Below are 21,343 nucleotides of genomic sequence, written 5' to 3'. Positions count from 1 at the left end.
ATGGTTATGATGGTTTGTTTTGCATGATTATGAGAGGGGTGTTTCTTGGATTAACTGTGTCAGTGCTGGATTGTTGATTGCTGATGTATTTTCTGTGTGAGGATGATGTTTCTTTGTTTGATGGTTTGGAGTCCGGACATGCTGTGGATGTATTCAGTGCTGATGTACATTGGGAGTAACCTGACTCCGCCAGATGGGGGCGGCATTGTTCCACAAATTGTGAACCAACATCCATCTGGCAGCGTCAGGTTACATTGGGAGTCTGACTCTATACAATTTGTATTGCCTTGTTTTGGAGTCTATTGGACTGCTGCTGTGAGGCTGTGGTCCAGGCTGCTGCTGTGTATTCCAAGATTGATCTGATGTATGATTGGTACACTTTGAGCATGATTTCTGGTGATGCTCAGTGTTTGTGTCCGCTGAGTGCTTTGAGGTGGTTGAGTCTTTGGTTTCCTTGTTTTTCCAGGTTATTCCAGGTTATTTCCAGGTCCATGACATGTTTCTTTGAAAAGTGACTCCTAAGAACTTAGCCTCTTTTAGCCTGGGTAACCGTGGGGATCAAATAACATCAAATAAAATCAAATAACAAAATCAGATCAAAATCAAAATCAGATCAAATAACAAAATCTTGATACCATAGGCATCCAGGAGTTGAGTGAGGGGGGCTCCTTTTTCCAAGTTTTGTCTGGGGGGAGGCCCACAGTCTCAGACTTTGAAAACCCCTGTCCTAGAGGTAGCCATAGGTCATTGCTTTTCATACAGTGAGGTCTCGTTTCAAAAAAGTGTCTCACTACAATGACATGGCTACTCTGGGGACAATAGATCAGACATGAATAGCCACCAATTGGGCTTTTTGAATCTATAAGAGTCTCAGCTGGTCAGTCATACCCACATTTATGAAATTCCAAGACTCTTTAGGAACCCCAGTATGCAGAAATGGTCAAATACACTATTTTTGCAATAGGCGGAAATTACACTTTTCCAGGCCTACTGCATGCACATGGTGTGGTCCCAAAGTGCATGAGATTAGGATAAATGTGGCATGTCTGTACAGGGGAGGCTTTGTGGGTAGCCATATAACCCATTTCCATTCAGATAGCCTATATTGAGGTGAAAGGTCAAGGGACCATTTGGAAAATGTTAATGGCCATTTTTCCCTCGCCAAAATGTTGTCTAACTTTAAATCATTGGTTATTTAGCCCCCTTCCCGACAAGCTAGCATGACATTGAAAGGTTAGATTATCTACTTTCAAATTGTATCCTTATCTTTGCCCTAGCTCAAAATTTGAGCATGCCACAGTCTCTGAAAGACAGTCTCACTGGCGTTCCTGCCGGCAATCCCGCGGGTGTCATAGGTGGGATCATCAAAATCTTTATTTTAGAGGTCCTATGAATGCCCAAAATGCAGACTAGAAAAAATAAATAAAGGGGTGCGCGTGGACCCCTCTGAGGTGCCCTAACCTCGCGTCACCAGGCTCTTCTGAGGTGCCCTACTATCTGGCTCTTGCCACATCTTTTTTACTTGCCGCACGTTTTCAGGAAGAAGCAATTGTGGCGACCAATCAAATGAGTTTGGGGCGGGGTTTTCCCCGGCCCGAACTAGGGAAGAAATGTTTGTCCAGGAACAACTGTTACTTGGTGAAATCAGTTTGTGCCAAAGATATATAATGCATAAACTAAACCCCACTCATGTATAGCTGACTCACTATCTATCTACAGTATTTAACATTATAACATGATTAAATAATGTTCAATAAATTCCTGGGGGTGGGGGGACAAGAGGAAATGAAGTCAGCTTGATGGGATGATTTGACAAACAGGAACCAAAACAACAACACTCTTAAACAAAGTTACCATCCATTCAGTTTGTTTATTGAAACTATTTACTAAAAAAAAAGGCAGGTAATGATGTGACTCAAGCAAACAGAAGTACAGATACAAAATAATACATTTTGATAAAGGTCACTTTTTTTCTTACAAACCCCCCAAAAGTCCAGATGAATTTTGATAAAAGCCCTCGCCCGCTACAACACTACTGCATTTAGATATCGCAGACGACAGAATGCGATTGTCACGTGTGTCGCCTGTTCATCAAAATCATAATTTGCGTTTATTTTTATTTTTTTAAGAATTCACCGCAGCCTCTTTTCCTTAAGAGCCCGATATAAGCCCCCTAATATTTCTACAGGTCATGTTTTATTGTTAAAAGTCCCCTAGAGATAAATAGCACACACTTTAAGGTCATTCACTCACCACCGCGCACAGCGCTCGGCCCGCGACAACGTGATGCGAGTCTGGCTCCAGAACACACACCATCATCAGGCCTCACATTATGTGCGTACTACACACACACCATGACATGACGCCCGGGCAGCGACACACAAATAACACACCAAGTCTTTCCACATCCAGGAAAACACAGTGACAGGGAACAAAAAGAATCAACACTATATTATTTCTCAAAGTATCATAAATCATGATCTTTCTGTACATCGTTTTAAGCGTGGTGACTATAATGTATCGAGCGTATGAAGATGATCAAAAAATACGATCAACTGCAGTGCTTCTTTTTATTTAAGTTTTGCTTTGCCACAGAGGAAATGGCAGCAGTTTTGACATATTTGGCCCCATGATTTCGTTTAATGATTTGCATATCAGCTGAAGGGAGAAACCGTCTTAGTGTTGACCGATATATAGAGAGCCAAAGTGAACGTCACTTCCTGCTTCAGCACTGTACCAGAGAATTTCATCCGCCATTTATTTTCCCATAGACATTTCGTAAAATGCGTATAAAAAGAGTTGTACTTGTTCAAACCAAACGGCTCAGATATATTTAGAAACAGAAGACGGTAAGGACAATATACCTGAATTCAATATCATATAGCGTCATATTTTGTATCGAGTCAATACAAAATATGACACTCTGTATAGTGGTTCAGAAAAAAAGATGGTGATATTAGCTCCATGTTATTCTGCTGTAGTAATCACAAATCAGATACAACATCACAGTTTCACAAGCTCTCCATTCAAACTATATTATTTACTTTGTAATGACATTTTTTTTTACATTGTTTACATTCTAGCAATGCAATGTGAAGATTTATGGCTGAGAAACAAACATGATTATTATGCATAGTCAGACTCTGCTTTCAGTGAACTTTGATTCTTTACATGTTTGGTTGGACAGAGAGAAGCGTGTTCCCCCTGCAGACAGTGGAGGCGCTCTTCAGCAGGTTAGATGCAGCGGTGTTTCTTCAGACCAGATGACTGAGTGAACATTTTCTTACAGCGGTCACACCAGTAGCCCGTTCCAGTGTGGATGTGTTTGTGTGTTGTTAGGTCACTTGAATGACTGAAACTGCTCCCACATTGGTCACAGTGGTAGGGCTTCTCTCCAGTGTGAATGCGTTTGTGTGTCGTTAGGTGACCTAACTGACTGAAACTGCTCCCACATTGGTCACAGTGGTACGGCTTCTCTCCAGTGTGAATGCGTTTGTGTTTTTTTAGGGTACCTAACTCACTGAAACTGCTCCCACATTGGTCACAGTGGTAGGGCTTCTCTCCAGTGTGAATGCGTTTGTGTGTTTTTAGGCTACCTAACCGACTGAAACTCCTCCCGCATTGGTCACAGTGGTAGGGCTTCTCTCCAGTGTGAATGCGTTGATGTGTCTTTAGGTTAGATGAACGACTGAAAGATTTCCCACACAGCTGGCAGGAGTAAGGTGGACCTGTCTCCCCCAAGTGACCTCTCTGATGATGCTTTAAGCTCTGAAGTGTTGTGAATCCTTTGTCACACTGCTGACAGCGGTGACGTTTGGGTCTTTTGGTGACTCTCTGTTTCCATAAAGAAAGATGCAAAGACAGAATTAGGACACAGATTTTGTGTGTGTATGTGTGTGTGTGTGGCAACATAAGTGAAACAACAGTGATCTTTTTCTCACCTCTTCTGAAGAATTCATTACGACAATGTTCCTCTGCTCCTAGACCAGATGTCTGTCCTCCCACCAAGCAGCTCTGTAGGTACAGCAGGATTCAATTAAATTAAATCACTCATATGTAATTACAACTTTGGTGTCTCAAACCCTTAGGAAATTGTTCAAAATTGAATGGTATGTTGCTCAAAATGTGTGGTTTCAATGAGTAGCCTTAATGAAATACAGTTTTTCACAATTGTTAACACACAAAAGCGAAAATTCTGCACAATTTGCACAACCTTCACTTCATGTACCAATCCCTTGGCCCAAGTTGGCACTACTTCACATTCCCTTATCTGCACACACTTCTCAAGTAAAATCTCAAAGCATCAACCTACAACACACAAATATTCAAATCTCTAAAACATTCAGGTCTATTGAGCAATTTGCAATCAGGACTGCAGCATAAAAGTGCCTTGAGACTCTGTTTTGTTTGGTGAACAATGAAGAGAGACACAACCTGTGTGTACCAAAATAACACTTTTTTTGCTGCATGTGTGTGTGCAGTTTTATGTTTGACTATGAAAAAAGTAGGCTTACACTGAGACAGTTTACAAAAGGAGAAATGGCTCATTCTCTCCAGAGTCATTGTCATTCATATGGTGTGTTCCATTTCTATGATTGTGTTTTCAATTTTGCACTTCAGTGTGCTGTAAATGCTTGGTAGTGTGCAGCAAATGCTTAGTTGTGTGTACTCAATGAATGGTATGTGTGTCATTTGAAAATAAGGCTGTGTGTACCAAATGAAAACACCAGTTCCATTGTATGAACAGTTAAGAGATTTGATGGTTTAGCATTGTGTGTGTGTGAGGTTTTCATTTTTGTGTGTGCAGTTTTGAGAAAGCAGTTATTGTTTTGAGAAACGTGTTAACAATCTGAAAAACTAAAAGTGTGTGTGCGCGCGCGTGAGAGAGAGAGAGAGAGAGAGAGAGAGAGAGAGAGAGAGAGAGAGAGAGAGAGAGAGAGAGAGAGAGAGAGAGAGAGAGAGAGAGAGAGAGAGAGAGAGAGAGAGAGGGGGAGGGGAAGTGAGAGAGATAAAACAAATAAAGTGTAGTGCCGGAGGAGGGAGGACAGAGGCAGGATCCTGATTTACTTAACTTTAATCACCAAAGCAAATCAAATCGGTACAGATATTTAGCTTGTAGCATTTCACACAACTCATTCATTTCCTGTGTAACACCAAAATATAGCCGGCCAGCGGCCGGAACACCACAAACCCCGCCCACTGTTCCGGGGTGAATTATTTCCCCTAGTGTCCACCACATCACGTCATAAACCAAAACGGCCTTGGTGTGCCTGAGTTATTAAACTCACTAACTCTAAGTTGGATAGCATTTGGGATCGCGTCTGAGAGAATCAACTCAGTAGTCGGCTAGTCTACAGTGAGTCTGACCACGTGACCGGTAGTAATCACTACTCAATGAACAAAGGAGATAATCCATGATATAAATCACAATCGTCCTCAATGCTTCTACAGGATATTCATTCCATTATTATCAGTAGCCTATATGCACAACACATCTAACAATAAGGCTCATATAGCCTAATTCTGTTCAGATGATTCAGCCTTACTTGAAGTCTTTGCGTTTCCAAATAAGTTGTCCTTTACTTGTGCGCAGTAGTTGTAGACTGGATCGGAGCACAAAGAAACCGTGATCAGAGGTCGAGTCCTCGACTCCTCCTGGTTTTATTGTCCTGGAATTTCTGAAACCGCCGGTCTAAAGAGGCAGAACGTCCGTTCGTTAGTTCGTTCTTGATCTTGGTGGATAGCTCACGGCCTGTGCTGTTTTCTATATTAGGCTACTGGCTTGGATGTGGAGCCGGAGGGAGGAGCCATGGGAGGCGGAGATGGAGGGGAGGAGCCATAGAGGAGCAGACTGGTATGACAGCATTTTATTTTTTATTTTTTATATAGCCTACTGTATATAAGTAATACAAGATAATCAAATAAGAATAATGAGAATAAAACAGATTAAAATAGACCTGGAAAAAACCAAGAGAGGTCAATAATACTGTATGTGCTTGTGTGTCTATGTGGGTGGGTCCCTATGGGGGGGAACTGGTAAATAGCAGCTAGAATGAAAGGAAAGGTGATAAGATTATTTGGTCATAAATGAGTAAAATCATAAAGTCATACTGTCAGTGTGGAGATGTTGATGGTTATTGTGGTTTGTTTTGCATGATTATGAGAGGGGTGTTTCTTGGATTAACTGTGTCAGTGCTGGATTGTTGATTGCTGATGTATTTTCTGTGTGAGGATGATGTTTCTTTGTTTGATGGTTTGGAGTCCGGACATGCTGTGGATGTATTCAGTGCTGATGTACATTGGGAGTAACCTGACTCCGCCAGATGGGGGCGGCATTGTTCCACAAATTCACAATCACAAACGTGAACCAACCTACAGTAGCCTACATCCATCTGGCAGAGTCAGGTTACATTGGGAGTCTGACTCTATACAATTTTATTGCCTTGTTTTGGATGCTTTGGAGTGTATTGAACTGCTGCTGTGAGGCTGTGGTCCAGGCTGCTGCTGTGTATTCCAAGATTGATCTGATGTATGATTGGTACACTTTGAGCATGATTTCTGGTGATGCTCCGTGTTTGTGTCCACTGAGTGCTTTGAGGTGGTTGAGTCTTAGGTTTCCTTGTTTTTCCAGGTTATTGATGTGAGTGGTCCATGACATGTTTCTTTGAAAAGTGACTCCTAAGAACTTAGCCTCTTTTAGCCTGGGTAACCGTGGGGATCAAATAACAAAATCAGATCAAAATCAAAATCAGATCAAATAACAAAATCTTGATACCATAGGCATCCAGGAGTTGAGTGAGGGGGGGTTCTTTTTTCAAATTTTGTCTGGGGGGAGGCCCACAGTCTCAGACGTTGAAAACCCCTGTCCTAGAGGTAGCCATAGGTCATTGCTTTTCATACAGTGAGGTCTAGTTTCAAAAGTGTCTCACTACAATGACATGGCTACTCTGGGGACAATAGATCAGACATGAATAGCCACCAATTGGGCTTTTTGAATCTATAAGAGTCTCAGCTGGTCAGTCATACCCACATTTATGAAATTCCAATAATCTTCAGGGACCCCAGTATGCAGAAATGGCCAAATACACCATTTTTGCAATAGGCGGAAATGACACTTTTCCAGGCCTAGTGCATGCACATGGTGTGGTTCTTGCTCCAAAGTGCATGAGATTAGGATAAATGTGGCATGTCTGTACAGGGGAGGCTTGTGGGTAGAACCCATATAACCCATTTCCATTCAGATATATTGAGGTGACAGGTCAAGGGACCATTTGGAAAATGTTGATGGCCATTTTTCCCTCGCCAAAATTTTGTCTAACTTTAAATCATTAGTTATTTAGCCCCCTTGCTGACAAGCTAGCATGAAAATGAAAATGAAAATGAAAATTTGAGCGTGCCACAGTCTCTGAAAGACAGTCTCACTGGCGTTCCTGCCGGCATCATCCCGCGGGTGTCATAGGGGTAACAAAACATTGAAAAAAAAACACATTTTGTACAGGTTTTTGTCTTGGGATCATCAAAATCTTTATTTTAGAGGTCCTATGGATGCCAAAAATCCAGACTAGAAAAATAAAATAAGGGGGTGCGCGTGGACCCCTCTGAGGTGCCCTACTATCTGGCTCTTGCCACATCTTTTTTACTTGCCGCACGTTTTCAGGAAGAAGCAATTGTGGCGACCAATCAAATGAGTTCGGGGCAGGGTTTTCCCCGGCCCGAACTAGGAAGCAATGTTTGTCCAGGAACAACTGTTACTTGGTGAAATCAGTTTGTGCCAAATATATATAATGCATAAACTAAACCCGACTCATGTATAGCTGACTCACTATCTATCTACAGTATTTAACATTATAACATGATTAAATAATGTTCAATAAATTCCTGGGGGTGGGGGGACAAGGGGAAATGAAGTAGTTTGGCAGACTTCATTGCTATACAGCGGTGTCAGTGTGGAAATGACACTTATGCTGACTGTCAGCTTGATGGGATGATTTGACAAACAGGAACCAAAACAACAACACTCTCAAACAAAGTTACCATCCATTCAGTTTGTTTATTGAAACTATTTACTAAAAAAAAAAGGCAGGTAATGATGTGACTCAAGCAAACAGAAGTACAGATACAAAATAATACATTTTGATAAAGGTCACTTTTTTTCTTACAAAGCCCCCAAAGTCCAGATGAATTTTGATAAAAGCCCTCGCCCGCTACAACACTACTGCATTAGATATCGCAGACGACAGAATGCGATTGTCACGTGTCGCCTGTTCATCAAAATCATAATTTGCGTTTATTTTTATTTTTTTAAGAATTCACCGCAGCCTCTTTTCCAGCCCGATATAAGCCCACTAATATTTCTACAGGTCATCTTTTATTGTTAAAAGTCCCCTATAAATAGCACACACTTTAAGGTCATTCACTCACCACCGCACAGCGCTCGGCCGGCGACAACGTGATGCGAGTCTGGCTCCAGAACACACACCATCATCAGGCCTCACATTATGTGTGTACTACACACACATCATGACATGACGCCCGGGCAGCGACACACAAATAACACACCAAGTCTTTCCACATCCAGGAAAACACAGTGACAGGGAACAAAAAGAATCAACACTAAATTATTTCTCAAAGTATCATAAATCATGATCTTTCTGTACATCGTTTTAAGCGTGGTGACTATAATGTATGGAGCGTATGAAGATGATCAAAAAATACTATCAACTGCAGTGCTTCTTTATTTTATTTAAGCTTAAGTTTCGCTTTGCCACAGAGGAAATGGCAGCAGTTTTGACATATTTGGCCCCATGATTTTGTATAATGATTTGCACATCAGCTGAAGGGAGAAACCGTCTTAGTGTTGACCGTCATATAGAGAGCCAAAGTGAACGTCACTTCCTGCTTCAGCACTGTACCAGAGATTTTCATCCGCCATTTATTTTCCCATAGACATTTCGTAAAATGCGTATAAAAAGAGTTGTACTTGTTCAAACCAAACGGCTCAGATATATTTAGAAACAGAAGACGTTAAGGACAATATACCTGAATTTAATATCATATAGCGTCATATTTTGTATCGAGTCAATACAAAATATGACACTCTGTATGGTGGTTCAGAAAAGTTAATGGTGATATTAGCTCCATGTTATTCTGCTGTAGTAATCACAAATCAGACACTTAACATCACAGTTTCACAAGCTCTACATTCAAACTATATTATTTACTTTGTAATGACTTTTTTTTTTACATTGTTTACATTCTAGCAATGCAATGTGAAGATTTATGGCTGAGAAACAAACATGATTATTATGCATAGTCAGACTCTGCTTTCAGTGAACTTTGATTCTTTACATGTTTGGTTGGACAGAGAGAAGTGTGTTGCCCCTGCTGACAGTGGCGCTCTTCAGCAGGTTAGATGCAGCGGTGTTTCTTTAGATTGGATGACGTAGTGAACATTTTCTTACAGCGGTCACACCAGTAGCCCGTTCCAGTATGGATGTGTTTGTGTGCTGTTAGGCTACTTAACTGACTGAAGCTGCTCCCACATTGGTCACAGTGGTAGGGTTTCACTCCAGTGTGGATGTGTTTGTGTGTTGTTAGGGCACTTGACTGACTGAAACTGCTCCCACATTGGTCACAGTGGTAGGGCTTATCTCCAGTGTGAATGCGTTGATGTATTTTTAGGTTACCTAACTGACTGAAACTGCTCCCACATTGGTCACAGTGGTAGGGCTTCTCTCCAGTGTGAATGCGTTTGTGTGTTGTTAGGGTACCTAACTCACTGAAACTGCTCCCACATTGGTCACAGTGGTAGGGCTTATCTCCAGTGTGAATGCGTTGATGTATTTTTAGGTTACCTAACTGACTGAAACTGCTCCCACATTGGTCACAGTGGTAGGGCTTCTCTCCAGTGTGAATGCGTTTGTGTTTTTTTAGGTCACCTAACTGAATGAAACTGCTCCCACATTGGTCACAGTGGTAGGGCTTATCTCCAGTGTGAATGCGTTTGTGTCTTTTTAGGTCACCTAACTGAATGAAACTGCTCCCACATTGGTCACAGTGGTAGGGCTTCTCTCCAGTGTGAATGCGTTTGTGTTTTTTTAGGCTACCTAACTGACTGAAACTGCTCCCACATTGGTCACAGTCATAGGGCTTCTCTCCCGTGTGAATGCGTTTGTGTTTTTTTAGGTTACCTAACTCACTAAAACTGCTCCCACATTGGTCACAGTCGTAGGGCTTATCTCCAGTGTGAATGCGTTTGTGTCTTTTTAGGTCACCTAACTGAATGAAACTGCTCCCACATTGGTCACAGTGGTAGGGCTTCTCTCCAGTGTGAATGCGTTGATGTGTCTTTAGGTTAGATGAATGACTGAAAGATTTCCCACACAGCTGGCAGGAGTAAGGTGGACCTGTCTCCCCCAAGTGACCTCTCTGATGACGCTTTAAGCTCTGAAGTGTTGTGAATCCTTTGTCACACTGCTGACAGCGGTGACGTTTGGGTCTTTTGGTGACTCTCTGCTTCCATAAAGAAAGATGCAAAGACAGAATTAGGACACAGATTTTGTGTGTGTGTGTGTGTGTGTGTGGCAACATAAGTGAAACAACAGTGATCTTTTTCTCACCTCTTCTGAAGAATTCATTACGACAATGTTCCTCTGCTCCTAGACCAGATGTCTGTCCTCCCACCAAGCAGCTCTGTAGGTACAGCAGGATCAAATTAAATCACTCGTATGTAATTACAACTTTGGTGTCTCCAGGCTCTTCTGAGGTGCCCTACTATCTGGCTCTTGCCACATCTTTTTTACTTGCCGCACGTTTTCAGGAAGAAGCAATTGTGGCGACCAATCAAATGAGTTTGGGGCGGGGTTTTCCCCGGCCCGAACTAGGGAAGAAATGTTTGTCCAGGAACAACTGTTACTTGGTGAAATCAGTTTGTGCCAAAGATATATAATGCATAAACTAAACCCCACTCATGTATAGCTGACTCACTATCTATCTACAGTATTTAACATTATAACATGATTAAATAATGTTCAATAAATTCCTGGGGGTGGGGGGACAAGAGGAAATGAAGTCAGCTTGATGGGATGATTTGACAAACAGGAACCAAAACAACAACACTCTTAAACAAAGTTACCATCCATTCAGTTTGTTTATTGAAACTATTTACTAAAAAAAAAGGCAGGTAATGATGTGACTCAAGCAAACAGAAGTACAGATACAAAATAATACATTTTGATAAAGGTCACTTTTTTTCTTACAAACCCCCCAAAAGTCCAGATGAATTTTGATAAAAGCCCTCGCCCGCTACAACACTACTGCATTTAGATATCGCAGACGACAGAATGCGATTGTCACGTGTGTCGCCTGTTCATCAAAATCATAATTTGCGTTTATTTTTATTTTTTTAAGAATTCACCGCAGCCTCTTTTCCTTAAGAGCCCGATATAAGCCCCCTAATATTTCTACAGGTCATGTTTTATTGTTAAAAGTCCCCTAGAGATAAATAGCACACACTTTAAGGTCATTCACTCACCACCGCGCACAGCGCTCGGCCCGCGACAACGTGATGCGAGTCTGGCTCCAGAACACACACCATCATCAGGCCTCACATTATGTGCGTACTACACACACACCATGACATGACGCCCGGGCAGCGACACACAAATAACACACCAAGTCTTTCCACATCCAGGAAAACACAGTGACAGGGAACAAAAAGAATCAACACTATATTATTTCTCAAAGTATCATAAATCATGATCTTTCTGTACATCGTTTTAAGCGTGGTGACTATAATGTATCGAGCGTATGAAGATGATCAAAAAATACGATCAACTGCAGTGCTTCTTTTTATTTAAGTTTTGCTTTGCCACAGAGGAAATGGCAGCAGTTTTGACATATTTGGCCCCATGATTTCGTTTAATGATTTGCATATCAGCTGAAGGGAGAAACCGTCTTAGTGTTGACCGATATATAGAGAGCCAAAGTGAACGTCACTTCCTGCTTCAGCACTGTACCAGAGAATTTCATCCGCCATTTATTTTCCCATAGACATTTCGTAAAATGCGTATAAAAAGAGTTGTACTTGTTCAAACCAAACGGCTCAGATATATTTAGAAACAGAAGACGGTAAGGACAATATACCTGAATTCAATATCATATAGCGTCATATTTTGTATCGAGTCAATACAAAATATGACACTCTGTATAGTGGTTCAGAAAAAAAGATGGTGATATTAGCTCCATGTTATTCTGCTGTAGTAATCACAAATCAGATACAACATCACAGTTTCACAAGCTCTCCATTCAAACTATATTATTTACTTTGTAATGACATTTTTTTTTACATTGTTTACATTCTAGCAATGCAATGTGAAGATTTATGGCTGAGAAACAAACATGATTATTATGCATAGTCAGACTCTGCTTTCAGTGAACTTTGATTCTTTACATGTTTGGTTGGACAGAGAGAAGCGTGTTCCCCCTGCAGACAGTGGAGGCGCTCTTCAGCAGGTTAGATGCAGCGGTGTTTCTTCAGACCAGATGACTGAGTGAACATTTTCTTACAGCGGTCACACCAGTAGCCCGTTCCAGTGTGGATGTGTTTGTGTGTTGTTAGGTCACTTGAATGACTGAAACTGCTCCCACATTGGTCACAGTGGTAGGGCTTCTCTCCAGTGTGAATGCGTTTGTGTGTCGTTAGGTGACCTAACTGACTGAAACTGCTCCCACATTGGTCACAGTGGTACGGCTTCTCTCCAGTGTGAATGCGTTTGTGTTTTTTTAGGGTACCTAACTCACTGAAACTGCTCCCACATTGGTCACAGTGGTAGGGCTTCTCTCCAGTGTGAATGCGTTTGTGTGTTTTTAGGCTACCTAACCGACTGAAACTCCTCCCGCATTGGTCACAGTGGTAGGGCTTCTCTCCAGTGTGAATGCGTTGATGTGTCTTTAGGTTAGATGAACGACTGAAAGATTTCCCACACAGCTGGCAGGAGTAAGGTGGACCTGTCTCCCCCAAGTGACCTCTCTGATGATGCTTTAAGCTCTGAAGTGTTGTGAATCCTTTGTCACACTGCTGACAGCGGTGACGTTTGGGTCTTTTGGTGACTCTCTGTTTCCATAAAGAAAGATGCAAAGACAGAATTAGGACACAGATTTTGTGTGTGTATGTGTGTGTGTGTGGCAACATAAGTGAAACAACAGTGATCTTTTTCTCACCTCTTCTGAAGAATTCATTACGACAATGTTCCTCTGCTCCTAGACCAGATGTCTGTCCTCCCACCAAGCAGCTCTGTAGGTACAGCAGGATTCAATTAAATTAAATCACTCATATGTAATTACAACTTTGGTGTCTCAAACCCTTAGGAAATTGTTCAAAATTGAATGGTATGTTGCTCAAAATGTGTGGTTTCAATGAGTAGCCTTAATGAAATACAGTTTTTCACAATTGTTAACACACAAAAGCGAAAATTCTGGCGCTCTTCAGCAGGTTAGATGCAGCGGTGTTTCTTTAGATTGGATGACGTAGTGAACATTTTCTTACAGCGGTCACACCAGTAGCCCGTTCCAGTATGGATGTGTTTGTGTGCTGTTAGGCTACTTAACTGACTGAAGCTGCTCCCACATTGGTCACAGTGGTAGGGTTTCACTCCAGTGTGGATGTGTTTGTGTGTTGTTAGGGCACTTGACTGACTGAAACTGCTCCCACATTGGTCACAGTGGTAGGGCTTATCTCCAGTGTGAATGCGTTGATGTATTTTTAGGTTACCTAACTGACTGAAACTGCTCCCACATTGGTCACAGTGGTAGGGCTTCTCTCCAGTGTGAATGCGTTTGTGTGTTGTTAGGGTACCTAACTCACTGAAACTGCTCCAGTGGTAGGGCTTATCTCCAGTGTGAATGCGTTGATGTATTTTTAGGTTACCTAACTGACTGAAACTGCTCCCACATTGGTCACAGTGGTAGGGCTTCTCTCCAGTGTGAATGCGTTTGTGTTTTTTTAGGTCACCTAACTGAATGAAACTGCTCCCACATTGGTCACAGTGGTAGGGCTTATCTCCAGTGTGAATGCGTTTGTGTCTTTTTAGGTCACCTAACTGAATGAAACTGCTCCCACATTGGTCACAGTGGTAGGGCTTCTCTCCAGTGTGAATGCGTTTGTGTTTTTTTAGGCTACCTAACTGACTGAAACTGCTCCCACATTGGTCACAGTCATAGGGCTTCTCTCCCGTGTGAATGCGTTTGTGTTTTTTTAGGTTACCTAACTCACTAAAACTGCTCCCACATTGGTCACAGTCGTAGGGCTTATCTCCAGTGTGAATGCGTTTGTGTCTTTTTAGGTCACCTAACTGAATGAAACTGCTCCCACATTGGTCACAGTGGTAGGGCTTCTCTCCAGTGTGAATGCGTTGATGTGTCTTTAGGTTAGATGAATGACTGAAAGATTTCCCACACAGCTGGCAGGAGTAAGGTGGACCTGTCTCCCCCAAGTGACCTCTCTGATGACGCTTTAAGCTCTGAAGTGTTGTGAATCCTTTGTCACACTGCTGACAGCGGTGACGTTTGGGTCTTTTGGTGACTCTCTGCTTCCATAAAGAAAGATGCAAAGACAGAATTAGGACACAGATTTTGTGTGTGTGTGTGTGTGTGTGTGGCAACATAAGTGAAACAACAGTGATCTTTTTCTCACCTCTTCTGAAGAATTCATTACGACAATGTTCCTCTGCTCCTAGACCAGATGTCTGTCCTCCCACCAAGCAGCTCTGTAGGTACAGCAGGATCAAATTAAATCACTCGTATGTAATTACAACTTTGGTGTCTCAAACCCTTAGGAAATTGGTATGTTGCTCAAAATGTGTGGTTTCGATGAGTAGCCTAAATGAAATACAGTTTTTCACAATTGTTAACACACAAAAGCGAAAATTCGACACAATTTGCACAGCCTTCACTTCATGTACTAATCCCTCGTCCCAATTTGGCACTACTTCACCTTCCCTTATCTGCATTAGACTCTGACTTTCCTTCTTTACACTCTGATGTCAATTACACATCACCTTGTTGTCAAAACACTACACACAATGTTCAGTTGCTGCACACACTTCTCAAGTAAGTCAAATCTCAAAGCATCAACCTACAACACACAAATATTCAAATCTCTAAACATTCAGGTCTGTTGAGCAATTTGAAATCAGGACTGCAGCATAAAAGTGCCTTGAGCCTCTGTTTTGTTTGGTGAACAATGGAGAACTTTGAAAGAGAGACAACCTGTGTGTACCAAAATAACTTTTTTTTTCTGCATATGTGTGTGCTGTTTTACGTTTGACTATGAAAAAAGTAGGCTTACACTGAGACATTTTACAAAAGGAGAAATGGCTCATTCTCTCCAGAGTCATTGTCATTCATATGGTGTGTTCCATTTCTATGATTGTGTTTTCAATTTTGCACTTCAGTGTGCTGTAAATGCTTAGTTGTGTGTACTCAATGAATGGTATGTGTGTGTAATTTGAAAATAAGGCTGTGTGTACCAAATGAAAACACCAGTTCCATTTTGTGAACAGCAAGAGATTTGACGGCAAAGAGTCATCTTGCAAAAAGGGAGTGTCAGGTTTAGCATTGTGTGTGTGTGAGGTTTTCAGTTTTGTGTGTGCAGTTTTGAGAAAGCCATTATTGTTTTGAGAAACGTGTTAACAATCTGAAAAACTAAAAGTGTGTGTGCGCACGTGTGAGAGAGAGAGAGCGAGAGACCGGGGGAGGGGAAGTGAGAGAGATAAAACAAATAAACTGTAGTGCCGGAGGATGGAGGACAGAGGCAGGATCCTGATTTACTTCACTTTAATCACCAAAGCATATATCTCAGTGCCTGATAGCCATCACTTGAGTTACCACTTGATACACGATTACGTTTATTTTCAAGAAGCCTTGTATCTTCATCACTTTCTACTTCACTCTCATTCTCACTCGCACACTCCAACGTCATTGCCTCCGCCATTTTTTTCGCCCTCAATGAACAAAGGAGATAATCCATGAGATCATCACAATCGTCCTCAATGCTTCTACAGGATATTCATTCCATTATGATCAGTAGCCTATATGCACAACAAATCTAACAATAAGGCTCATATAGCCTAATTCTGTTCAGATGATTCAGCCTTACTTGGAGTCTTTGCGTTTCCAAATAAGTTGTCCTTCCTTGTTGTGCGCAGTAGTTGTAGCCTGGATTGCAGCACAAAGAAACCGTGATCAGAGGTCTAGTCCTCGACTCCTCCTGGTTTTATTGTCCTGGAATTTCTGAACCCGCCGGTCTAAAGAGGCAGAACGTCCGTTCGTTAGTTCGTTCTTGATCTTGGTGGATAGCTCACGGCCTGTGCTGTTTTCTATCTTATTAGTACTGGCTTGGATGTGGAGCCGGAGGGAGGAGCCATGGGAGGCGGAGATGGAGGGGAGGAGCCATAGAGGAGCAGACTGGTATCATGACAGCGTTTTATTTTTTATTTTTATATAGCCTACTGTATATAAGTAATAAAAGATAATCAAATAAGAATAATGAGAATAAAACAGATTAAAATAGACCTGGAAAAAAACCAAGATAGGTGAATAATACTGTATGTGCTTGTGTGTCTATGTGGGTGGGTCCCTATGGGGGGGAACTGGTAAATAGCAGCTAGAATGAAAGGAAAGGTGATAAGATTATTTTGTCATAAATGAGTAAAATCATAAAGTCATACTGTCAGTGTGGAGATGTTGATGGTGGTTTGTTTTGCATGATTATGAGAGGGGTGTTTCTTGGATTAACTCTGTCAGTGCTGGATTGTTGATTGCTGATGTATTTTCTGTGTGAGGATGATGTTTCTTTGTTTGATGGTTTGGAGTCCGGACATGCTGTGGATGTATTCAGTGCTGATGTACATTGGGAGTAAACTGAGTCCGCCAGAAGGGGGCGGCATTGTTCCACAAATTCACAATCACAAACGTGAACCAACCTACAGTAGCCTACATCCATCTGGCAGAGTCAGGTTACATTGGGAGTCTGACTCTATACAATTTTATTGCCTTGTTTTGGATGCTTTGGAGTCTATTGAACTGCTGCTGTGAGGCTGTGGTCCAGGCTGCTGCTGTGTATTCCAAGATTGATCTGATGTATGATTGGTACACTTTGAGCATGATTTCTGGTGATGCTCCGTGTTTGTGTCCGCTGAGTGCTATGAGGTGGTTGAGTCTTTGGTTTCCTTGTTTTTCCAGGTTATTGATGTGAGTGGTCCATGACATGTTTCTTTGAAGAGTGACTCCTAAGAACTTAGCCTCTTTTAGCCTGGGTAACCGTGGGGATCAAATAACATCAAATAACATCAAATAACAAAATCAGATCAAAATCAAAATCAGATCAAATAACAAAATCTTGATACCATAGGCATCCAGGAGTTGAGTGAGGGGGGCTCCTTTTTCCAAGTTTTGTCTGGGGGAAGGCCCACAGTCTCAGACTTTGAAAACCCCTGTCCTAGAGGTAGCCATAGGTCATTGCTTTTCATACAGTGAGGTCTCGTTTCAAAGAAGTGTCTCACTACAATGACATGGCTACTCTGGGGACAATAGATCAGACATGAATAGCCACCAATTGGGCTTATTGAATCTATAAGAGTCTCAGCTGGTCAGTCATACCCACATTTATGAAATTCCAAGACTCTTTAGGAACCCCAGTATGCAGAAATGGTCAAATACACTATTTTTGCAATAGGCGGAAATTACACTTTTCCAGGCCTACTGCATGCACATGGTGTGGTCCCAAAGTGCATGAGATTAGGATAAATGTGGCATGTCTGTACAGGGGAGGCTTGTGGGTACCCATATAACCCATTTCCATTCAGATATATTGAGGTGAAAGGTCAAGGGACCATTTGGAAAATGTTGATGGCCATTTTTCCCTCGCCAAAATGTTGTCTAACTTTAAATCATTGGTTATTTAGCCCCCTTCCCGACAAGCTAGCATGACATTGAAAGGTTAGATTGTCTACTTTCAAATTGTATCCTTATCTTTGCCCTAGCTCAAAATTTGAGCATGCCACAGTCTCTGAAAGACAGTCTCACTGGCGTTCCTGCCGGCAATCCCGCGGGTGTCATAGGTGGGATCATCAAAATCTTTATTTTAGAGGTCCTATGAATGCCAAAAATGCAGACTAGAAAAAATAAATAAAGGGGTGCGCGTGGACCCCTCTGAGGTGCCCTACTATCTGGCTCTTGCCACATCTTTTTTACTTGCTGCACGTTTTCACGAAGAAGCAATTGTGGCGACCAATCAAATGAGTTCGGGGCGGGGTTTTCCGCGGCCCGAACTAGGGAAGAAATGTTTGTCCAGGAACAACTGTTACTTGGTGAAATCAGTTTGTGCCAAAGATATATAATGCATAAACTAAGCCCCACTCATGTATAGCTGACTCACTATCTATCTACAGTATTTAACATTATAACATGATTAAATAATGTTCAATAAATTCCTGGGGGTGGGGGGACAAGAGGAAATGAAGTCAGCTTGATGGGATGATTTGACAAACCGGAACCAAAACAACAACACTCTCAAACAAAGTTACCATCCATTCAGTTTGTTTATTGAAACTATTTACTAAAAAAAAAAAGGCAGGTAATGATGTGACTCAAGCAAACAGAAGTACAGATACAAAATAATACATTTTGATAAAGGTCACTTTTTTTCTTACAAAACCCCCAAAAGTCCAGATGAATTTTGATAAAAGCCCTCGCCCGCTACAACACTACTGCATTAGATATCGCAGACGACAGAATGCGATTGTCACGTGTGTCGCCTGTTCATCAAAATCATAATTTGCGTTTATTTTTATTTTTTTAAGAATTCACCGCAGCCTCTTTTCCTTAAGAGCCCGATATAAGCCCCCTAATATTTCTACACGTCATGTTTTATTGTTAAAAGTCCCCTAGAGATAAATAGCACACACTTTAAGGTCATTCACTCACCACCGCACAGCGCTCGGCCCGAGACAACGTGATGCGAGTCTGGCTCCAGAACACACACCATCATCAGGCCTCACATTATGTGCGTACTACACACACACCATGACATGACGCCCGGGCAGCGACACACAAATAACACACCAAGTCTTTCCACATCCAGGAAAACACAGTGACAGGGAACAAAAAGAATCAACACTAATTTATTTCTCAAAGTATCATAAATCATGATCTTTCTGTACATCGTTTTAAGCGTGGTGACTATAATGTATCGAGCGTATGAAGATGATCAAAAAATATGATCAACTGCAGTGCTTCTTTATTTTATTTAAGTTTAAGTTTCGCTTCGCCACACAGGAAATGGCAGCAGTTTTGACATATTTGGCCCCATGATTTGCACATCAGCTGAAGGGAGAAACCGTCTTAGTGTGTTGACCGACATATAGAGAGCCAAAGTGAACGTCACTTCCTGCTTCAGCACTGTACCAGAGAATTTCATCCGCCATTTATTTTCCCATAGACATTTCGTAAAATGCGTATAAAAAGAGTTGTACTTGTTCAAACCAAACAGCTCAGATATATTTAGAAACAGAAGACGTTAAGGACAATATACCTGAATTCAATATCATATAGCATCATATTTTGTATCGAGTCAATACAAAATATGACGCTCTGTATGGTGGTTCAGAAAAGTTAATGGTGATATTAGCTCCATGTTATTCTGCTGTAGTAATCACAAATCAGACACTTAACATCACAGTTTCACAAGCTCTCCATTCAAACTATATTATTTACTTTGTAATGACTTTTTTTTTTTTACATTGTTTACATTCTAGCAATGCAATGTGAAGATTTATGGCTGAGAAACAAACATGATTATTATGCATAGTCAGACTCTGCTTTCAGTGAACTTTGATTCTTTACATGTTTGGTTGGACAGAGAGAAGTGTGTTGCCCCTGCTGACAGTGGCGCTCTTCAGCAGGTTAGATGCAGCGGTGTTTCTTTAGATTGGATGACGTAGTGAACATTTTCTTACAGCGGTCACACCAGTAGCCCGTTCCAGTATGGATGTGTTTGTGTGTTGTTAGGGCACTTAACTGACTGAAACTGCTCCCACATTGGTCACAGTGGTAGGGCTTATCTCCAGTGTGAATGCGTTGATGTATTTTTAGGTTACCTAACTGACTGAAACTGCTCCCACATTGGTCACAGTGGTAGGGCTTCTCTCCAGTGTGAATGCGTTTGTGTGTTGTTAGGGTACCTAACTCACTGAAACTGCTCCCACATTGGTCACAGTGGTAGGGCTTATCTCCAGTGTGAATGCGTTGATGTATTTTTAGGTTACCTAACTGACTGAAACTGCTCCCACATTGGTCACAGTGGTAGGGCTTATCTCCAGTGTGAATGCGTTTGTGTTTTTTTAGGCTACCTAACTGACTGAAACTGCTCCCACATTGGTCACAGTGGTAGGGCTTATCTCCAGTGTGAATGCGTTGATGTATTTTTAGGTTACCTAACTGACTGAAACTGCTCCCACATTGGTCACAGTAGTAGGGCTTATCTCCAGTGTGAATGCGTTTGTGTTTTTTTAGGTCACCTAACTGAATGAAACTGCTCCCACATTGGTCACAGTCGTAGGGCTTCTCTCCAGTGTGAATGCGTTTGTGTTTTTTTAGGCTACCTAACTGACTGAAACTGCTCCCACATTGGTCACAGTCGTAGGGCTTCTCTCCCGTGTGAATGCGTTGATGTGTCTTTAGGTTAGATGAATGACTGAAAGATTTCCCACACAGCTGACAGGAGTAAGGTGGACCTGTCTCCCCCAAGTGACCTCTCTGATGATGCTTTAAGCTCTGAAGTGTTGTGAATCCTTTGTCACACTGCTGACAGCGGTGACGTTTGGGTCTTTTGGTGACTCTCTGCTTCCATAAAGAAAGATGCAAAGACAGAATTAGGACACAGATTTTGTGTGTGTGTGGCAACATAAGTGAAACAACAGTGATCTTTTTCTCACCTCTTCTGAAGAATTCATTACGACAATGTTCCTCTGCTCCTAGACCAGATGTCTGTCCTCCCACCAAGCCGCTCTGTAGGTACAGCAGGATTCAATTAAATCACTCGTATGTAATTACAACTTTGGTGTCTCAAACCCTTAGGAAATTGGTATGTTGCTCAAAATGTGTGGTTTCGATGAGTAGCCTAAATGAAATACAGTTTTTCACAATTGTTAACACACAAAAGCGAAAATTCTGCACAATTTACACAGCCTTCACTTCATGTACCAATCCCTCGACCCAATTTGGCACTACTTCACATTCCCTTATCTGCATTAGACTCTGACTTTCCTTCTTTACACTCTGATGT

The 21,343-nt window shown here is 41.7% G+C and overlaps 1 protein-coding gene across 1 annotated transcript; it reads right to left on the bottom strand.

The window, feature by feature from the left end:
* Positions 1-9,369: 9,369 nt before the first annotated feature.
* Positions 9,370-15,991, bottom strand: LOC310791201 (uncharacterized protein; the record flags this gene model as incomplete). The annotated part of the gene is made up of 5 exons (XM_083652883.1): positions 9,370-10,512; positions 11,534-11,574; positions 12,817-12,949; positions 14,136-14,585; positions 15,944-15,991. 5 exons carry the CDS (start codon positions 15,989-15,991, stop codon positions 9,409-9,411), a joined length of 1,776 nt encoding a protein of 591 aa, XP_083509009.1. The 3' UTR covers positions 9,370-9,408.
* Positions 15,992-21,343: the final 5,352 nt, after the last annotated feature.

This window comes from Poromitra crassiceps (genome assembly GCF_964638095.1).
Source record: "Poromitra crassiceps genome assembly, chromosome: 16".
Taxonomy (NCBI): Eukaryota; Metazoa; Chordata; class Actinopteri; order Beryciformes; family Melamphaidae; genus Poromitra; species Poromitra crassiceps.
The sequence above is the reverse complement of the archived record's forward strand: the minus strand, read 5'-3'. Positions and strand labels throughout refer to the sequence as shown.